The sequence below is a fragment of the Sinocyclocheilus grahami genome, unplaced genomic scaffold (genome assembly GCF_001515645.1).
Source record: "Sinocyclocheilus grahami isolate Dianchi unplaced genomic scaffold, SAMN03320097.WGS_v1.1 scaffold588.1, whole genome shotgun sequence".
Classification (NCBI taxonomy): domain Eukaryota; kingdom Metazoa; phylum Chordata; class Actinopteri; order Cypriniformes; family Cyprinidae; genus Sinocyclocheilus; species Sinocyclocheilus grahami.
This window is the reverse complement of record NW_015505767.1, coordinates 1,398,861-1,417,968: the sequence shown is the minus strand read 5'-3', so window position 1 is coordinate 1,417,968 and position 19,108 is coordinate 1,398,861. Positions and strand designations below refer to the sequence as shown.

The 19,108-nt window shown below is 38.1% G+C and overlaps 2 protein-coding genes across 5 annotated transcripts in view; both read left to right on the top strand.

The window, feature by feature from the left end:
- Window positions 1-1,798: 1,798 nt before the first annotated feature.
- LOC107557088 (nuclear cap-binding protein subunit 3-like) lies at window positions 1,799-17,783 on the top strand. The gene is made up of 13 exons (XM_016240414.1): window positions 1,799-2,102; window positions 2,534-2,599; window positions 2,679-2,784; window positions 3,759-3,884; window positions 4,018-4,149; window positions 4,257-4,432; window positions 4,539-4,647; window positions 9,730-9,829; window positions 10,382-10,491; window positions 11,798-12,107; window positions 12,280-12,461; window positions 16,523-16,705; window positions 16,781-17,783. Exons 1-13 carry the CDS (start codon window positions 1,920-1,922, stop codon window positions 17,068-17,070), a joined length of 2,073 nt encoding a protein of 690 aa, XP_016095900.1. The 5' UTR covers window positions 1,799-1,919; the 3' UTR covers window positions 17,071-17,783.
- Window positions 17,784-17,956: 173 nt separating this feature from the next.
- Window positions 17,957-19,108, top strand: part of LOC107557086 (post-GPI attachment to proteins factor 2-like) — a 16,196-nt gene continuing 15,044 nt past the window's right edge. For 3 of the 4 annotated variants that reach the window (XM_016240409.1, XM_016240410.1, XM_016240411.1), the window contains exon 1: window positions 17,984-18,437. In XM_016240409.1, coding sequence (XP_016095895.1) covers window positions 18,270-18,437 — 168 coding nt within the window. In that variant the 5' untranslated portion in view covers window positions 17,984-18,269. Of the gene's footprint in view, window positions 18,438-19,108 lie in introns of all 4 variants that reach the window. The other variant, XM_016240408.1, reaches the window with a different exon arrangement.

The following is a 19,108-nucleotide window of genomic DNA, read 5'->3' as shown; positions in this document are numbered from 1 at the left end:
GCTGTGTGATTCGTTGTGAAAGCGAAACTACTTTGTTTGGCCTTACAAAAGAGGACAATATCGCTTCGTCATGCCTGGAGCTGAACCGTGCTGGTCGCTGAGGAAATACTTCAACTTCGCGCTGTGGATCGCTGGATCGGCTTTCACCGTGGACGAAGCGGAGTCCAGCCCGGGGTCGTCACATGTGGTTGCCGCAGGCATCACAGTATGGTAAGGGGTGTAACATTTCCGTCACACACTTGAGGAATTCGGCCAACCATAACACACTGACGCGTTTCAGAAAGGCGGGGCATAGAGGAGAAACAATAATGTACAGTATGTGGAAAATAATGTGTTTTTTGAACCTTAAACCGCATAAACACATTTCATTACACCAAATACACCAAATAATGTTCTTTTTAGCAGCATCATATGACCCCTTTAATAGTAATACTTCCTGCATGAATGTCATTAAGGTAACTAAATAAATGGATACTGCAAACAACTGATGCAAACAAACTTTAGAACTAACATATTAACTATTTTTAATATGGCATTTAAAATGACATTTTTTTTCAAACTGTAGATTGTTTTATATTGTATAAATTAAAGCCAGACAATTTCAGTAGCCCCTCACTGCAGAACAAAGATCCAGGGGGCGGGGTTGGATCCACATCTAGCGGGTGGAGATGGTAGGTTTAGGGGTGGAGATGGGTGGGTTTAGGGATCAGGGGGTGGAGACCTGTAGGTTTAGGTATATGTAAGGTGGGATGAGTTGGATCTGGATTCAACCACGCCCCCTGGATCTTGTGTTCTGCAGTGAGGACCATCTCGACAATTTATGCTTTTTATAATAAAAGCTTTATTAGGTAACACTTTATTTTAAGGTGTCCTTGTTACACGTTACATGTACTTACTGTTATAATAACAATTGTTTATGTATAATTACATGCAAGTAACCCTAAGCCAAACCCTAATCATATAGTAAGAACATGTAGTTAATTAATATTACTCAGTACCAGTTACACTGTAACAAGGACACCATAAAATAAAGTGTAACCCTTTGTTAAAATCATTTAGAATAAATTCTCATTTATTTTATTATTTACAATTGTCTCTGAACCTTTCCACAGACCCCCTAGAACCATCTTGTGGACCCCAGCCTAAAAATCTCTAATTTACAATAATATGAACCGGTGCCACTGTTTGTCAGAGACAGTGAAGTAAAACGTGTTGTATCACAAAAAGCGTGATTTGTATATTAATTTTTTTATATAGTATCTTTGAAGCAAATTCTCAAGGTGAGAAAAACAAACTGGGAACAAAATGCATACGATAAGAGAATAAAATCAAGTAGGCCTAAAAGGCATCCTTAAAAAAAACAGGTTTTAGGTTTTTAGGTCAATAGGTTTTTAAGGCCTATTTTGATGTAAAATGCAATATACTAGATCCTAGTACTGGCCCCTGAAATCATTCCCAAGAACTATTTGTGATTATAAGTCCCTAAAGCTTTTCTGATTGTGCTTTTAATACACAAGCAAGGCTAACAGTAAAATGTCTTGTAAACCTAATTTACACTAAATGTAGTTTGTAATTTAGTTAGGTGAAATTATTTTAATTAACATTTACTACTATGGCAGACTGGAAAAATAATTACACTGATTCTACTCTTTAATATTAGGATTCTTTCTCTCTGACACACATAAAAAATACATTAAATCCTAAATATGAATGTTAGTGAATGCATAATCTTCTTTAATCAAAGGCGGGTCACAATTAGCAGCGGCCGTCTCCTGTGTGTGTATGTGTGTGTGTGTGTGTCGGAGATTTAGACCTAGGTGTTGCGAGGCTCGAGAGCAGTGTTAGCACAGCTAGCGCGAGGCTGCGTTCACTTCATTGAGAGTTAGCCGTTAGCCGCGAGCTCGTTTAAGTGAGTGATCATGGCGGCGGTGCGCAACCTGCGGGTGTCTGTGAAGTCGGAAAGCGCGTCCGATCGGTCAGAGTCAGACTCGGAATCAGACTCGGATCGAGATGCCCGGGAAGCGGAGCCCATGGAGGTGGAGGAGGGTGAGCCAGAGCTGGAGCCCATCCCTGTTCGCCGAAGTTTAAATGAGCTGTTGCCGGTGAGTTACGTTAGTCCGTAGGCCTCTTTCAAGCCACGGCCTCGCGTAGTACAGTAAGCCTGTCGTTGGTGAAGCCAGCGTGGTGAGTTCAGAGCTAGGCCACTATTCCTACTTTTTACAGGTTATGGTAATGTGTTTATGGTGGGTTATGCTACATTTGCATAATGTGTAGTGATGGTCTGTTGTTTAGGCGGATCTTGGAAAAGTGATGTAATTCTCTGGCCCAAGTTTCCTAATACGTTACTAACAGACTTTTAATTTGGCGCTCTGTTATTTCTATACTAATTGGTTAAGAACTGAAATTATTCTGGTTTATTTAGACAGTACAAAGCATTGTAGATATTGTAGAAAAGGTGATCACCTTGAATCTAACAAGTGAAAAGCTTCTGTTGTGTGTGCTGATCACATGGATATCTGTACGATTTCTACAGGACACCAGCAGACGCTATGAAAATAAGGCTGGCACCTTTATCACTGGAATCGATGTCACGTCTCAGGTAAGTGTCAGTTGGTTGTGTGAATATATAAGCCGGTCTACTAATGTACATGTTGTCCACAACATTTGTACGTGTTCAGGAGGCCATAGAGAAAAAGGAGAAGCGAGCGAGAAGATTTCATTTTCGCGCAGAGGAAAATCTGGCGCAGAGGAATGTTGTTCTAGACCGGGATTTGATGAAGAAAGGTAAGAAATATTACACGGCTAAAGCTCAACAATTGATTTAAAGTCGGCATGAAATTAAAATTCATCCAGTCTGTTTTTCAAATGCATGTTATACATCATATTGTGAGCAATTGATATGTGCGTGTTTAATTTAAAAAGAGTGTTTTGACCTTGTAATGTTTACATTTACATTTAGTCATTTAGTATCCAAAGTGACTTACAAATGAGGACAATAAAAGCAGTCAAAACTAACAAAAGAACAACAATATATAAGTGCAAATGACAAGTCTCGGTTAGCCTAACGCAGTACACATAGCAAGGTGTGTATATATATATATATATATATATATATATATGTATATATTATACACACACACACAAAGAAAAACAAGTAAATAGAATAGAAAAAATAGAAAGCTAGCTAAAAAAAAAAAAATGTAATCAAACTGTCATGACTGGGCCTTATGGCGAGTACACCAGACTTGTCTTTGGTGATGTGTGCACTATGCAGGACTTTTCCAATCATTTAGTCTGTTTAAACCTGTACTTGGAAGCTCTCATTCATCTGCCTCCACTAAAAGCCCTCACATCTTAAAATCCAGTCAACAATGGATGCATGGAACAAGTGTTCAGCTTACACTTGGATGTACGTTACAACACAGAAGAAAAGATCTGTCGCTCCTTCTGTTTAATCATGACTTCCAGCCCATTTAAATTTTTTGCGTTGTCAGAAATAACTTTGAAATCTTGTGACTTTTTCTCATTTATGAGTATTCATGAAAAGTGTTGTCACTTTGATATGTTGTGGAAAGTGTGTACAAAATGTATTTAGTTGTTAAAAGCAGCTGCAGCTTTTAAAAAAATGTATTATTTTGTTAAAGGTATTATGATTATTATCCATATAGGTTTGGAACAATGTTAGGTTGAGAATATGATGACCCAGTGTTCATTTTTAGTGAACTATCCCTTAAACATCTCTCCTACTCTCTCTTTAGCGATCCCGAATGTGCGTCTGGAAGCCCTACACATGAGTGGGGTCGATAACATGAGCACTCAGGATGTTTTTGGCTACTTTAAAGAGTATCCGCCTGCCCACATTGAGTGGATAGATGACACTTCCTGTAAGTACAGCCTCACTGATATTACCACACTGTCATAATTATACGTTGAATGCATACAAATCTGAATTGGAAACATGTAAAGTTTTGTTTAAAGCTGGATTGTGGTGCTCATAGTCAAATCACACGTTTCCAGGCAACGTGGTGTGGCTAGATGACATCACTTCAACCAGAGCTCTCATTAACTTGAGTCGGATGCCAGACAAAAAAGAGGTCATAAACACTGACAGCTCGAAACCATCTGAACTTTCAGTCCAGCCGCAGAAAGGTTTGTCTTCTCGTTATACAAGTCTTGTGATTTCATTGTGGAACATTAATTGACACTGTGTTCCACCAAATTTTGTGATGCAAAACTCTCACATTGTTGCTTATCAGCTCGGCGAAACCGTGGCTCTGATGATGAGGAGGAGGAGGAGGAGGGTGAGGTAGATGATGATGATGGCGAAGATAAGGTGGTGAAAGCAGATAAGAGCAGGAACAGTGATGGCAGTGAGAGTAAAGCTAGCGACATTGAGGAAGAGACCGAAAAGAAAACACAGGAAACCGCAGAGGTAAACTAATCAGATTATTGATGGTAATTCTCTCTCTCTTTTTTTTTTTTTTTTTTTTTTTTTTTTTTTTTAATTATGCAACTTGTATTTCATTTTTTCATCCTAGACAAGTCTGCTTTCCCAAGCAGAGCAAGAGTCTCTTCTCCAGAATGATCTGCGGCCCACAGTCAAGCCTTTCAAAGGCAACAAGCTGTTCTTGCGCTTTGGCACCCAGGGTGAGAAACATACTTGAGTGTTGCCTACAAATAAAAGGAATTAACCTATCGGTAAGCCCCTCCCCTTGAACGCAGATGAGCCAATGGCAGTCGAGTATCAGTTACACAGGGAGCGGAACTCGGACATCTTTAGGTTTCAGTGCCATAACGAAACATTGGAAGATTTGAAGCTTTCATCGGTTTGATGGTGTTTATGCTACAAAAATGGAAAAACGATGTCCCTAGGGTACTTGTAACACTAATTCCAGGTATTCTGAGAGGATAGGCCAGTGTTTCCCATTCATTAACTAGACTTTGACGCCCGCATCTCAGAGCAGCTCAGTTCACAGTGAATGCAGTGAACTCCGTTATTGAATGTGCTGTGAGTTTAGCGTGCGTTTGGGAACGCAACGGCCACCAGTTATGCATAATTTGCACATTTGCATAATTTTCAACATTTGAGTGGGCAAATGTTTACAGTATTTCATTAAATTAGTAATGTTTGTAAACCTGTTTTCACCGAAGCTGGAGTTTTCCGCCAAAATAAAATCTCAACTGAAGTTTCCGCCAAAATAAAAGCTCAAGGGTTTATCTTTTGCATGCATGGCCCAATATTAACAGAGGCGCACAGTGAAAATACTGTACAGGTACAGTAAGCTCACTGTTCGGAAGAAAAATATAAATATTGGGGTGGGGGTTTATATGAATGTATTTCTGAAGGAAACTGCCTTCACAAAAGTTTTGATGGCATTTTTCCCCCTCTTATCACTGCTGATCCATAAGCCCCACCTGCTGTCAGATTGTGAATTTGCGTTCTCATTCAGCCTGTCTGTTTTTTTTTTCCATGTAGGTTTTATCTTTGTATCTTGATAAAAATGCAGTGGTTGGTTCTCATTTCAAATGGCTTTTTTTATTTATTAAATGTTTAGTTGTTGTAGTAGTAGCAACTGCCCGTTTTTTGCAAAAACAGTTTCATGGCAAGGAAAAATATTTATGGCCGGTAAATTCTCAAGTCACCAGCCACTGGCAGATGTGAAAGTTAGTTTTAGGCCCTGCTTGCAAGTGTAGAGATTAGGACAAAAGTATTGCAATTTCCCAACAGTAGAGTAAGGTAAAATAATATACCTGGGGGAAAAAAATCATTTATTTCACAGTGCAATTGTTTTACAGTATATGGCTATTACTGTCATAGGAATAATAATATACTATTATTATTATTATTATTTTATTCAAATTAGTTTGAGTACCAAATTCACCAGTGAGACGGAGACACTATATCACAACTAAAAAGAGGGTTGAGTCTAGTGTTAATTTTGTCAGCTATTTTCATTTTATTCTTAGTCTTAGTCCCGTGTTAAAATGTCCTTGTTAGTTTTTATCATATTTAGTCAACCTTATCCTATTAGTTTTAGTTGACTAAGGCCCGGTTTCATAGACAGGACTTAGCCTAAACCAGGATTAGGCCATAGTTCAATTAGGACATTTAAGTAATTTTTATAAACATGCCTTAGAAAAAAGCATTACTGGTGTGCATCTTAAGACAAAACAAAGGCACTGACATGTTTTAAGATCAATCAGTGCCAGTTTCTTTCAGTTAAAACGGCTCAGATTTACATTTTAGTCTAGGACTAGGCTTAAGCCTTGTCTGTGAAACCAGGGGTAAAAGTCTCAACATTTTAGTCTAGTTTTAGTCAATGAAAACTTAACATTTTAGCAATAAGATTATTATTAATTAACTTTACATTATTCATTTTGGCAGCTATTTTTAATTTAGTCTTAAAACAACAGCGGTTGAGTAAGTGCATTTATTCAGCAATCACAATCGCAATTAATACAGTCGAGATCTCATGACAGAACACAGACCGGCTGAATGACGCTTTCATTTAGATCGCTAAACTCCAGCTTTGTCTGTGTTTTCAGATCATCGGTGGCGGCGCTTCCGCAATGAGTAGCGGGCGTGTGCGCATGGTTGCCAGATTGATTAAGATAAGCAAAACACCGTGCAGAAATGTATCAATGTAACAACGAAGCTCTGATTCGGGGATTAGAACTCTTGATATCTGGCAACCGCACTTATGAAAGCTCGCATAGTAGAGACGTGTAGAGCAGTCCGCCATAACATTTTGTCTCCTTTTTTGACGAAAATAAAAAAGGTTTTTGGTAAAGTTTTTATCTTTTTTTGAATACATTTTAGTCTCGTCTTATTTCGTCAACGAAATTGCATGTTGATATAGTCTTAGTTGTCGTTTATTGACCTTATTGTTGTCTCGTCTCGTCTTAGGTTTTGGGAAAAAAGCTCGTCAATGAACATTTTTCGTCATAGTCTTCGTTAACGAAATGAACACTAGTTGAGTCCCCTTTAAATTTCAAGAACAAGTACATTCACCAGCTTTTTTCTTGTAAGTTTGCACACTGAACCTGTGTTGGAGCTCTTAATTTTGAACTCTCAAAGTGCACCAGATTTAGGAATTAACTTTAAAATGTACAAAATGTTCCCAACCCCCATGAAAACGTTCATTTTATGGTTGTCATACTCATGAAGTTACACTTTTCATCTGCTCAAGCAGAATTTTAATGTCATCTTGTGCTCCAGCAAGGTATCTCTGGCTAAAACTAGCTAACGTTAGCGTTAAAGTTAGTGAGTCCATGCTAACGTACAAACCTAAATAGCAAACTGTTCTCACTTCATGAGAACAGTGAAAAGTAAAAAAAAAAAAGCAGTGAAGGTCAAAAACATATAAACGAAGGTCTATATTAAGAGTGCCTATCCATATTAATCTGGTTAAATGTAAATTAATTTAATCTTACTCTGCGGTATATAACGGTGTATATATATATATATATATATACAGTGGGTACGGAAAGTATTCAGACCCCCTTTTTCACTCTTTGTTATATTGCAGCCATTTGCTAAAATCATTTAAGTTAATTTTTTTTCCTCAATGTACACACAGCACCCCATATTGACAGAAAAACACAGAATTGTTGACATTTTTGCAGATTTATTAAAAAAGAAAAACTGAAATATCACATGGTCCTAAGTATTCAGACCCTTTGCTCAGTATTTAGTAGAAGCACCCTTTTGAACTAATACAGCCATGAGTCTTTTTGGGAAAGATGCAACAAGTTCTTCACCTCCAGCTTTGTCTGTGTTTTCAGATCATCGGTGGCGGCGCTTCCGCAATGAGTAGCGGGCGTGTGCGCATGGTTGCCAGATTGATTAAGATAAGCAAAACACCGTGCAGAAATGTATCAATGTAACAACGAAGCTCTGATTCGGGGATTAGAACTCTTGATATCTGGCAACCGCACTTATGAAAGCTCGCATAGTAGAGACGTGTAGAGCAGTCCGCCATAACATTTTGTCTCCTTTTTTGACGAAAATAAAAAAGGTTTTTGGTAAAGTTTTTATCTTTTTTTGAATACATTTTAGTCTCGTCTTATTTCGTCAACGAAATTGCATGTTGATATAGTCTTAGTTGTCGTTTATTGACCTTATTGTTGTCTCGTCTCGTCTTAGGTTTTGGGAAAAAAGCTCGTCAATGAACATTTTTCGTCATAGTCTTCGTTAACGAAATGAACACTAGTTGAGTCCCCTTTAAATTTCAAGAACAAGTACATTCACCAGCTTTTTTCTTGTAAGTTTGCACACTGAACCTGTGTTGGAGCTCTTAATTTTGAACTCTCAAAGTGCACCAGATTTAGGAATTAACTTTAAAATGTACAAAATGTTCCCAACCCCCATGAAAACGTTCATTTTATGGTTGTCATACTCATGAAGTTACACTTTTCATCTGCTCAAGCAGAATTTTAATGTCATCTTGTGCTCCAGCAAGGTATCTCTGGCTAAAACTAGCTAACGTTAGCGTTAAAGTTAGTGAGTCCATGCTAACGTACAAACCTAAATAGCAAACTGTTCTCACTTCATGAGAACAGTGAAAAGTAAAAAAAAAAAAGCAGTGAAGGTCAAAAACATATAAACGAAGGTCTATATTAAGAGTGCCTATCCATATTAATCTGGTTAAATGTAAATTAATTTAATCTTACTCTGCGGTATATAACGGTTTGTCATTGCGATCGTGACAACCGTAACATATTGTGGTCTGTATTTTTACATATTTATTTTAATATCTTTATATATCCCTCCATGGCATATTTAAGTCCCACTTGAAGGTCCATCTGTGTCCCAAATTGACCAGAAACACCTCGGAAGGTTTTCACTGACAGCTGTCATTATAAGATAGTGAGCAACTCCGTTTGTTTGTCCGAGTGAGCAACAGTAACTAAGAGGGGCGGGGCTTACCGATAGGTCAATTGTGTCAGGAGCTCTTCATTACTTGATGACTAGGGGATGCACCGAAATGAAAATTCTGGGCCGAAAGCAAAACAGAAAATGCTTTGTAATAATTATTTATTATTTTATTAAATATTATAAAGTAATTTAAGACTTTTTAATTTAACTCAATAATTGTAATGATACTGAATTAGAAAAACACAAGCCCATAAAATAACCACACTTTTATTGAAAGTAACATAATAAAATTGGATAGAAAATATATTAATATTAAATATCTATATATTATTTTTATTCAGTTCTATGCAACAGAATCAGATATGACTGTAATTTAGTTTTGACTAACTATCCAAATAGTGTATAGTCTTATAAAGCTTTTATTTTGAGAGCAGAGCATAATGTCACGAGAGGGTAGCGTCTTTTTACCAGCGTTGCCATGTTACAGCACAGTAGCACTATTGCAAACAGGAACAAGTATACTACATAGAAATTTCCTGTCAGCGCGTTATTTGTGCGGACTTTTCTGGTGAGCGGTACATAAATGGAGCGTTCTCATGGGTCGTGACTAACTCAGCGGAACTCACATTCATAGAGCAGAATATTGAGTGTAGGGTCGCACCACGCAGTTGACGACGGCTAGAGGGAGAGTGAAACCTGCTCTCTGAACACTGCATATGGTATTTTCGGCTCATATTTTTGGTAGTTTTTTTCTCTTTTAGTGGCCAAAATTTCGGTTCATCCCTAGAACAGACTGTTCACAACTTGTGCAATGACACATTTTAACATTCTTGGCTGTTATTTTCCATCAGATGACAAAAAGGAGTTGGGTGCGGCTAGGAGAAGTCGATACTACATGAAATATGGGAATCCAAACTACGGCGGCATGAAAGGCATCTTAAGTAACTCTTGGTAAGAAAAAAATTTGAATTTGCTAGATACAAAATATCATGTGGCACCTGCAAACATTGCTGGGGGTTTTCATAGAATTATACTATCTTTCAAAAGTTTGGTTGCTTTTTTTTTTTTTTATTGTTTATTCAGCAAAGGATGCATTAAATGGATCAAAAGTGACAGTAAAGACATTTATAATTTCAAATAAATTCTGTTCTTTTGAACTTTCTACTCATCAAAGAATCCTGAAAAAATGAATTTCCTCAAAAGCAAAAAAAAACAACAGTTTTCAACATTAATAATAATAAATGTTTCTTGATCACCAAATCAGCATATTACAATTATTTTAAAATATATTCAAACAATTTTTATTTTTTTCAATTGTATTAATATTTCACAATATTACGGTATTTTGATCAAATAAATGCAGCCTTGGTGAATGTAAGAGACTTCTTTCAAAAACATAATAGAATAGAAGTATAACTTAGAATAGAAGTATAACAATTTTTGCAGTTTACTTAACTGGTTGAAGTGGGGTGACTGTATAATCTGGAAGTGTCAACTTCTTAGGAAACGGAGATATCATACGCACAGAATCAAGCGTGACATTCTGAAGACCAAAAAGCCTCTGATTGGAGACAGCATGGGACACACCCCACCTTACACTCATCGACACTCTGGTAAATCTCCTTTAATGACCCTTAAACATTTTTTATTCACTGCACTGTTTTTAACGGAAAAAGGCAACAACAAAAAAAGTATCACCTGAATGTATTTTAGAATTTTTTTTGTCTAGTATTAACTTTAAATGTCTAATATAGCTTCTTTGTACTTCTGTTATTTATTGTTTTCACCATGAAGATAGATGCTGCTTACATGACATTAAAAATACATACATAAATTTCTCTTAAATCAAAAACATCTTTGTCTTGTTAGTAGGCTTGCCGCGATAGACGGTGCTGACGGTGATACCGGTGTTAAGCCGCAAAACAGGTTACGTCACTTGCTCACCGTGGCACCGACCCCCACCATCGTTTTGATTTTTTATAGAAATAAAAATAATTTAGTTCAGTAAAAGAACAGACACTACAATTAAAAACTGAACGTGGCTGCTCAATGTAGCGTGCCGAACGACAGTCGCATCACAGATCGGATGTCATTTCTCCAGTGAGGAGAGTGAGTCAAGCTGACTGACAAGAAGAGTGAGGTGAGACAGACAAGACGATCGCGGATGATTTAGTTTCGAAACGAGATGCAAAAGCGCCTGTTTGGCAATATTTTGGATTTTGAAAAGCCTGTTGACTTTTGCCTTTTATCTAAGGTGATTTTGGAAGTTTTTTTTAAACATTAGTTTCTTATTTAATTGGTTCCACATTGTTTGCTTTTTACTTTTAAACTTTGTCATTTATTTATTTTATTTGACACCAAGGTGTATGCCGTGCCTCCAAGCTTTCTTACTCGTTTTGCTTATAAACGTTCTACATTTCTTATTTATTTGGTTATATATTATACATGTTTACTTAGCCTATTTCCAGTTTTGTATACCTATTTAAACTTTATGCAAGTTATTTGTTATTTTATATTAGGCATAGCCTGCCCTATAGCATGGTGTATTTGTTTTGTTAAATAAAAGTTGTAAAAGTAAAATGTTTTATGTATGTATATACGTATGTGTGTGTATATATATATATATATATATATATATATATATATATGCGCTAAAGTGAGTTTGTGGTTGTTTTTTGTTGTTCGCTAAAGTGAGTTTGTCGTTGTATTTTGTTGTTGCATTCAAGCAATTGACGCCTAACTGCCGCTAATTCGAAAGTAAAAATAAAATGCGCACGGCGCTTTTAAGCTAAAAAAACCGGTTACCGGTTACCGGAGTTGTCACACGTTGATTAACCGGTGGGAAAATTTCCTCACCATCACAACCCTACTTGTTAGTTATTTTTGGTCTGTCAATTTGAGCTCTTTTGCTTCTCTCAGCTGACCTGGTGAATCTGCCAGAAGAGCCTATAGAAGAAGAGGAGGAAGAAGAAGAGGAGGATGGAGAGGAAGACATGGACGCTGACGATAGAGTAGTGGAGTACAGAGATCGGGGAGACAGGGAACGGGGGCCACGGCTCGGGGAAGGAGGCCTGCGTAGTCGCTTAGGAGGCCCATCACCTGCATCTTCAGATTCAGATGAGATGGACTACGATCTGGAACTGAAAATGATCTCAACGCCCTCTCCCAAAAAGAGCATGAAGATGACCATGTATGCCGACGAGGTAGAAACCAACCTTCGCAGTCTTCGGTGAGTACAGGTTTCTTTTTGACTCCAAGTGATAGAGCGGTTGCTACACTTCAGGATTTGCATTTCATTCCCTACTATTTGGATGTAAATGTGACCCTCATCCTGAAAAGATTTCATGATGATCAAGTTTCTTAATGGTAATTGTGCATTTTGGCCCTTTCTACTGCCTTAGAAACTCTATAAAGACTGAAACAAGTAGCAGCGTTAAGAGTCGCATTGGTGGTGGAGAAGGAGGCGGCTCGTCCAAGGCTACATCAGACAAAGTGACAGATGTGAGACAGTTACTGGAGGAGAAGAGGCAGGGACTCTCTCAGCAGAGATCATGCCCACCAGTGACTACAAGTGGCAAGACGGGTTAGTTATTGATGGAACAAAAATCTTGATTTAATAGAGTTTGATTAACTTGTTATTTATGCAGTGTATGAGTATTGACTATATGAATTGCTGCAGGTATTGAAAGGTATTCAAATACTTTGTCATCCTGAGGCACCCCCTAGTGATCTCTGGCCCCCAGGTTGAGGTTTCCTGCAGGTCTTTTCAAAAGTCTTAAATTTTGTTTGATCAAGTTTAAGGTCATTAAAAATTATTAGACATTTTAAATGATATGACAAAAGTCTTAATTATCTTAAATTTTGGAATTGTTCACAATCAATTAATACTGCACATTTATGCCAATAGATTGCTTATGATCTACTGTTGATGATTTATGACAATGTTTACTTTATGGTGTTTATATTTTAATTAGGGATGTCAATGATTAATCAATGATCGATTAATTGTCGATAAGAGATGCAATCGATTAAAGCTATCGATGGTCGATTAAGTCGTTTAATTTTGGGCTGCATGCGGCTCGTGCGCAAAACACGTGCAAGCGGCTGTGAGTGACGGTATATAAATGCATCATCATTCATTCATAAAGTACAAATTAAGCTTTTAATGTGATTTAAACTTTAAAAGCACATTAAAATAGAAACAACACAAAGTTCTTCAACATGGAAAGCAATAGAAATGTAGTAACAGTCATTTCCCCAGATAATTCTTTCATATCGGGCTCTGCACTTTGCAGGGCTGCGGGACACAGGCCAGATTGGCTATTCATTCCTACAACTTGTTAATTCGTTCCTACGACTTATTAATTTGTGGCAATGCCTAAATATTATTGAATTTGTGTAAATTCGTGACCAACCGGCAAACCAGAACCAAGCCGCATAAATGTAGGCTATATGGGCTTGAACGGCATCCAAAAGCATGGTCGCGATGTAAGATTTTCCACCTAACCAATTATTCCTGTAATAATCAAAGCTTTTATACCACACTTGTCATAATCAGAGCTTATAATTTGTAAATAAATAATTACTGGATTCAATACAGCAGTTAAAAGGCGCTGTGACCGACACTGACTATACGTTTTCCCGGAGCATTCAATGATGCGTGAAACAGTGATGCCATAACTACGAGCATCGTTCACAAGTTTCTGCAGGACCTAACTAGCCTAGGCACAGGTTTTCAAGCCCTGGGACAAAATGGGATGCTTTAAGGAAAATGTATAGCCTTTGTAAGCAATAGGCCTAAATAAAACTAACATTTTGTTTTCATAAAAAAAAAAAGCGAAATATATCTGGCTTAAATAATTAAGCTAACAGATTTAAAACAGAAGTGTGGCGCGGCACTCCATAAACAAGTTTTTTATGTTTCAGCTGTTCGATCGCGCCGGCACCTCACGCGCACACACCCCACATATTCTAGCAATTCAAACTTACATCGCAGTCTGTTCATTATCAAAATAAAATAGTCAACCAAACATATAAAAGGTTACACTGGTCAGTTTAAATAGACTGTAGTATACCGGTCCACTCTGCTGTTATGACAAGGACGTTTTTGCTCATGTGAAGAGGATGATCTTTTTCATCTATATGCGAATGCGTGTAAAGTACAAGCCTAGTTTACATTATAAATAATAGTTTAACATTCAAATACATTACGAATATGGAAACATTTGAATTTGTGCCAAATGAGACGTGAGCAATAAGCTCCAAATACATCTAGCCAAACCCGCGCTCGCTCCGTCCTCATACATGCACGCATGCACTGTCACGATCTAATGCACTGTAAATGCCGGATTTTTAAAAACAAATAGGCCTTCCGCAATGCAAAAATTCAAAATCTGACATTTTCCAGAACAGGATCCAGCAGGATCAAGTTAAGTACTGGTCATAATACTCGCATAATAATGTTTGATGTGAGCAACAGTGTGTTTTGCTGCAGCAGCGCTGATGGAAGCGGTTCACTGACTGCACAGCACAGCCACACGCACCACAGTTACGTTTGGGATCATAATGTCAGTTGAAAACATTGCAATTGTGTTTTAAAATACAACAACGAGCACCACTAAACCATTTAAAGAGGCGCGTTCAGCGGTCTCCGTGATGGGATAGGAAACAGTCACTAAAGTAAAATGATCTCAAACGAGCTCTCTTCATTTTATCAAATGAACATAATCACATCTATTCATTTTACAATCCTGCTACTAGCATTTTATTCAGACTAAATCCCCTTTAAATCGGGTGAGAAGGGGGGGGGGTAGTAACTTTTTCACATCCTGTCATGCATAGACGCATTTTTCAGTATTAAGGTTAACGATTAATCGATTCATTGATCGTCAATTTAAACGACAATCGATCATGGAAATGATCGAAAAGTGACATCCCTAATTGTAATATGTTGTAGATGGTTGCAAGAGTGCATATTTTATCTCCATCTCTTTGAATAAGCTGCTGGAAGTAGTCAAGCATAAACATTTCAAAATAATGGTCCCAGTGAATTTTGGGCTTGATTATAATTAAAAGTCTGCATTATGCATAAAACATTGTTCCTTGATATTATTGGTATTTTGGTTACACAAACTGTATCTGGAATTTAATGCAACATCAAATCTTGTGGCTTCTCTCTGGGCCGCTCTGTCATAGTACGGAAAATCTAAAAACATTATTTAACACATTCAGATATAGATTTTACTCATTTTGGCACAATAATCTTTTTATTGCCTTTCTTTAAAACCATTATAATACTTATTTATTGATATGCTATTAAATAAACCAAATTCAGTAAATACGTATTTAATGAATAAAATATGTATGTATTTTAAACTGCTTGTAGTTACCCTGTTTTGCATTTGAATGTGTGCCCCAGGGTATTTCATTCAAATGAATCATTTGTCATTGATTATTCTACTAGAGATTCTATTGGTGTGTTCTGTATGGACACAATATTAATTTTATTTGTTTAAAAAAATGTCACAAATTAGATTTTTTTTTTAATTGAATTGAATTCTACAGGATTGCTTAAAGGGATAGTTCATCCAAAAATGAAAATTTGATATTTATCTGCTTACCCCCAGGGCATCCAAGATGTAGGTGACTTTGTTTCTTCAGTAGAACACATTTGATGATTTTTAACTTTAACCGTTGCAGTCTGTCAGTCGTATAATGCATGGCAATGGTAACAAAATCTATGAGAGTTAAAAAAAACATGCACAGACAAATCCAAATTAAACCCTGCGACTCGTGACGACACATTGATGTCCTAAGACACGAAACGATCGGTTTGTGCCAGAAACCGAACAGTATTTATGTCATTTTTTACCTCTAATACACCACTATGTCCAACTGTCTTTGGGCACGCGCACGGCATCCAGTGCGTGAGGTGTGTACGCGCTCTGGCATAGTTTACATTATTGGGTGTGTTGATATCCAGCCGAAGAGCAAGCAACCATAACTTCAGGCGAGCAGGCTCAGAAGTTGGGAATACGTGGAAAGTCACCACTCCCAAATGAGTTCGTTCGAGAGAGCGTAATCATTTAGTTTTAAGTCGGTTTGAACAAGCAAGTAAGTACCATTTTGATTAGCCGTCGTACCTACAATGACTGTGCACTGTGTAAACAATGAGTGACGTATAAGCGCGAGGGATCACTTCCGGCGCTTAAACTAGCCAGAGCGCGTACGCACCGGATGCCTGCGCGCGCTCAAAGACAGTTGGACATAGTGGTGTATTAGGGGTAAAAAATTATATAAATACTGTTCGGTTTCTGGCACAAATCGATCGTTTCGTGTCTTAGGACATCAATGTGTCGTCACGAGCCGCAGGGTTTAATTTGGATTTGTCTGTGCATGTTTTTTTTACTCTCATAGATTTTGTTACCATTGCCATGCATTATACGACTGATAGACTGCAACGGTTAAAGTTAAAAATCATTATATGTGTTCTACTGAAGAAACAAAGTCACCTACATCTTGGATGCCCTGGGGGTAAGCAGATAAACATCAAATTTTCATTTTTGGGTGAACTATCCCTTTAAGTTTGATCATTTTCATGCTGAGCAAATGTGGGCAATGAAAGTACGCGTTTTCTCTCCACAGATGTGAGACAGAGATTAGGCAAAAGACCACACTCTCCGGAGAGACGTCGCTCTGTCTCTCCCGTCATCTCTAGAAAGGCAGTGTCTCGGAGAGAGCCTTTGACTGACGTGCACAGCCGACTCGGAGTGGCAAAGCACGAGAGCCGTGGTCTCTACTTGGAGTCCTCGAAAGACAAGAAAACGGGTATAGTTGGAGTCAATGCCCTTTTGGTTCTCTTCACTTTTTTTTCTAATACTAATAGTAATTGTTTTTATTCAGGAGGCTTGTGGAGCCGCCTCGGCCCGTCTCATAGGGACGACAAAAAAGAGGACAAGGCTTCTGCCCGAGCATCTTCCTCAAGAGGAATAAGGCGACGGGATGACGAGGAATCTGACGGAGTTGATGGCAATGAAGAGGATGACACTCAGCTGCAGAAGATGTGGGGAGCAATGATCAAGCAGAAGGAGCAGCAGTCCAACAAGATGAAGAAAAGCCGACTGGACAACTTGCCCTCGCTGCAGATTGAGATCAGTCGGGACAGCAGCAACGGCTCAGACAGTGACTCCTGACTGACTCCTACTGTAGGAAGTGTGGGAATAGGAGGAATGATGAACACTGTGGAAGAGAGTTGGAGAACATCTGTGCTAGACTGGGCCAATAGACCCTAACATGTATACTTACACATTCCCACACTCCCACTAATCTGGTCTGTCTGCAGAATTTGCAGATATTTTCTTTAGTCCTCTCTACAACTTTGAGAGTGCTATTTTTTGTTTTGTCATTTCAAAGACAGGGCAGTGGATGAGTCCCTCATGTTTTGTTTTTCTTCAAAAGAAAATTATTTGGTTGTATTTAACACAAACTGAGGGCCCATTTTTAATATACAGCGATGCACCAGGTTGACAAAAACAACCCATGATTCGATGTACTGACTGGAAGCGATGTGATTGGATGTCTGTTAACAGTAAAAAAAAATTTAATCATGTCAGTATGGTTGGTTTTTGTTCATGTTACATTATTAAGACTGTCATATCACTGTGGATTTGATGTGGAGTACCTAATGGTCTTGAGTTTTTTTGTTTCTCTGGTGCAAGAATGATATATTTACTGGACCTGAATGGATCAGTGCTTCATTGTACACAGTCCTATGGAAGGGGAACATAATGTAGCCAATGTAAAGATCATTTTCCCCCAAGGAATGGCCTACATTACCTAAATATATGTGGTCAGTGAAAAATACAAGAAAAAGCACTATGTTGAATAAAAATCATTTTTTACATTGGATTGGGTCTAGAAATTGATATGTGACTGCATATAAAAATCTGTATTTTAAGTAGTGAGTAATGTGCAAATATATTACTGTTTCTGTTACGGTATTGTTTCAGAAAATTTTGAAAATTTGATTACAATTTTTTTTAAAAGGGAGTGCCCGCAGTACGGGGACTTTTATTTTGGAATCTATAAGCTCCACGGAACCGGAAGTGTTCGCGAACTGTAGTCACACATCCAGAGTAGCCATAGACATATAAATGTATTTACATCCGAGAGTAGCAGTCGGATAATCTAGACTTTTAACAACGTTTTGATCGAGTGGAGTACTAAGCATGTAACTCAAGTCCTACTACAGCCACGTTAATACTTCAGCTCGGGCTAATTATCAGACATGTAGTTTAGAGACGCTGTCATCACATCAGTGCACTTTCAATGGCATGCCTGTCGTCGGTCTATAGCTGTTGACACATCTGGAGCGGTAATTGGTTGAGGGAAGATGCAACAGGTCCCGTACGGATCTGTGGATCGAGACAAGCCTCTCATCCGTTTGCCTTTCACCCGGTTAGCGGTGATCACAGTGTGTCTGCCTCTGCTCGGCCTCATCGCCTGCATCGTGCTGGCTCTCCTCTACCACTACAATGATGCTACCTACACACACTGCCAGGTGAGAACCAGACCGTTACTGCTATACTCTCATCCCCTCTGGAAATGACATTGTCTGTCCTTACCCCAAAACCATGTCCTAAGTGTGTGTGTGTGAAGGAAAAAAAAGTGTATATATATATATATATACACAGGTGCATCTCAATAAATTAGAATTTCGTGGAAAAGTTCATTTATTTAAGTAATTCAACTCAAATTGTGAAACTCGTGTATTAAATAAATTCAGTGCACACAGACTGAAGTAGTTTAAGTCTTTGGTTCTTTTAATTGTGATGATTTTGACTCACATTTAACAAAAACCCACCAATTCACTATCTCAACAAATTAGAATACTTCATAAGACCAATAAAAAAAACATTTTTAGTGAATTGTTGGCCTTCTGGAAAGTATGTTAATTTACTGTACATGTTCTCCATACTTGGTAGGGGCTCCTTTTGCTTTAATTACTGCCTCAATTCGGCGTGGCATGGAGGTGATCAGTTTGTGGTACTGCTGAGGTGGTATGGAAGCCCAGGTAGGTTTCTTTGACAGTGGCCTTCAGCTCATCTGCATTTTTTTGGAGTGGGGGTTCAATCTTCAACTGGCTGGCAGGAGCTGCCACTGACAGGTCATGTGACCTGCCAGTGGCTGGTGGCAGCTGCCAGTCTGATTCTGGCAGCTGCCAGTGGCTGG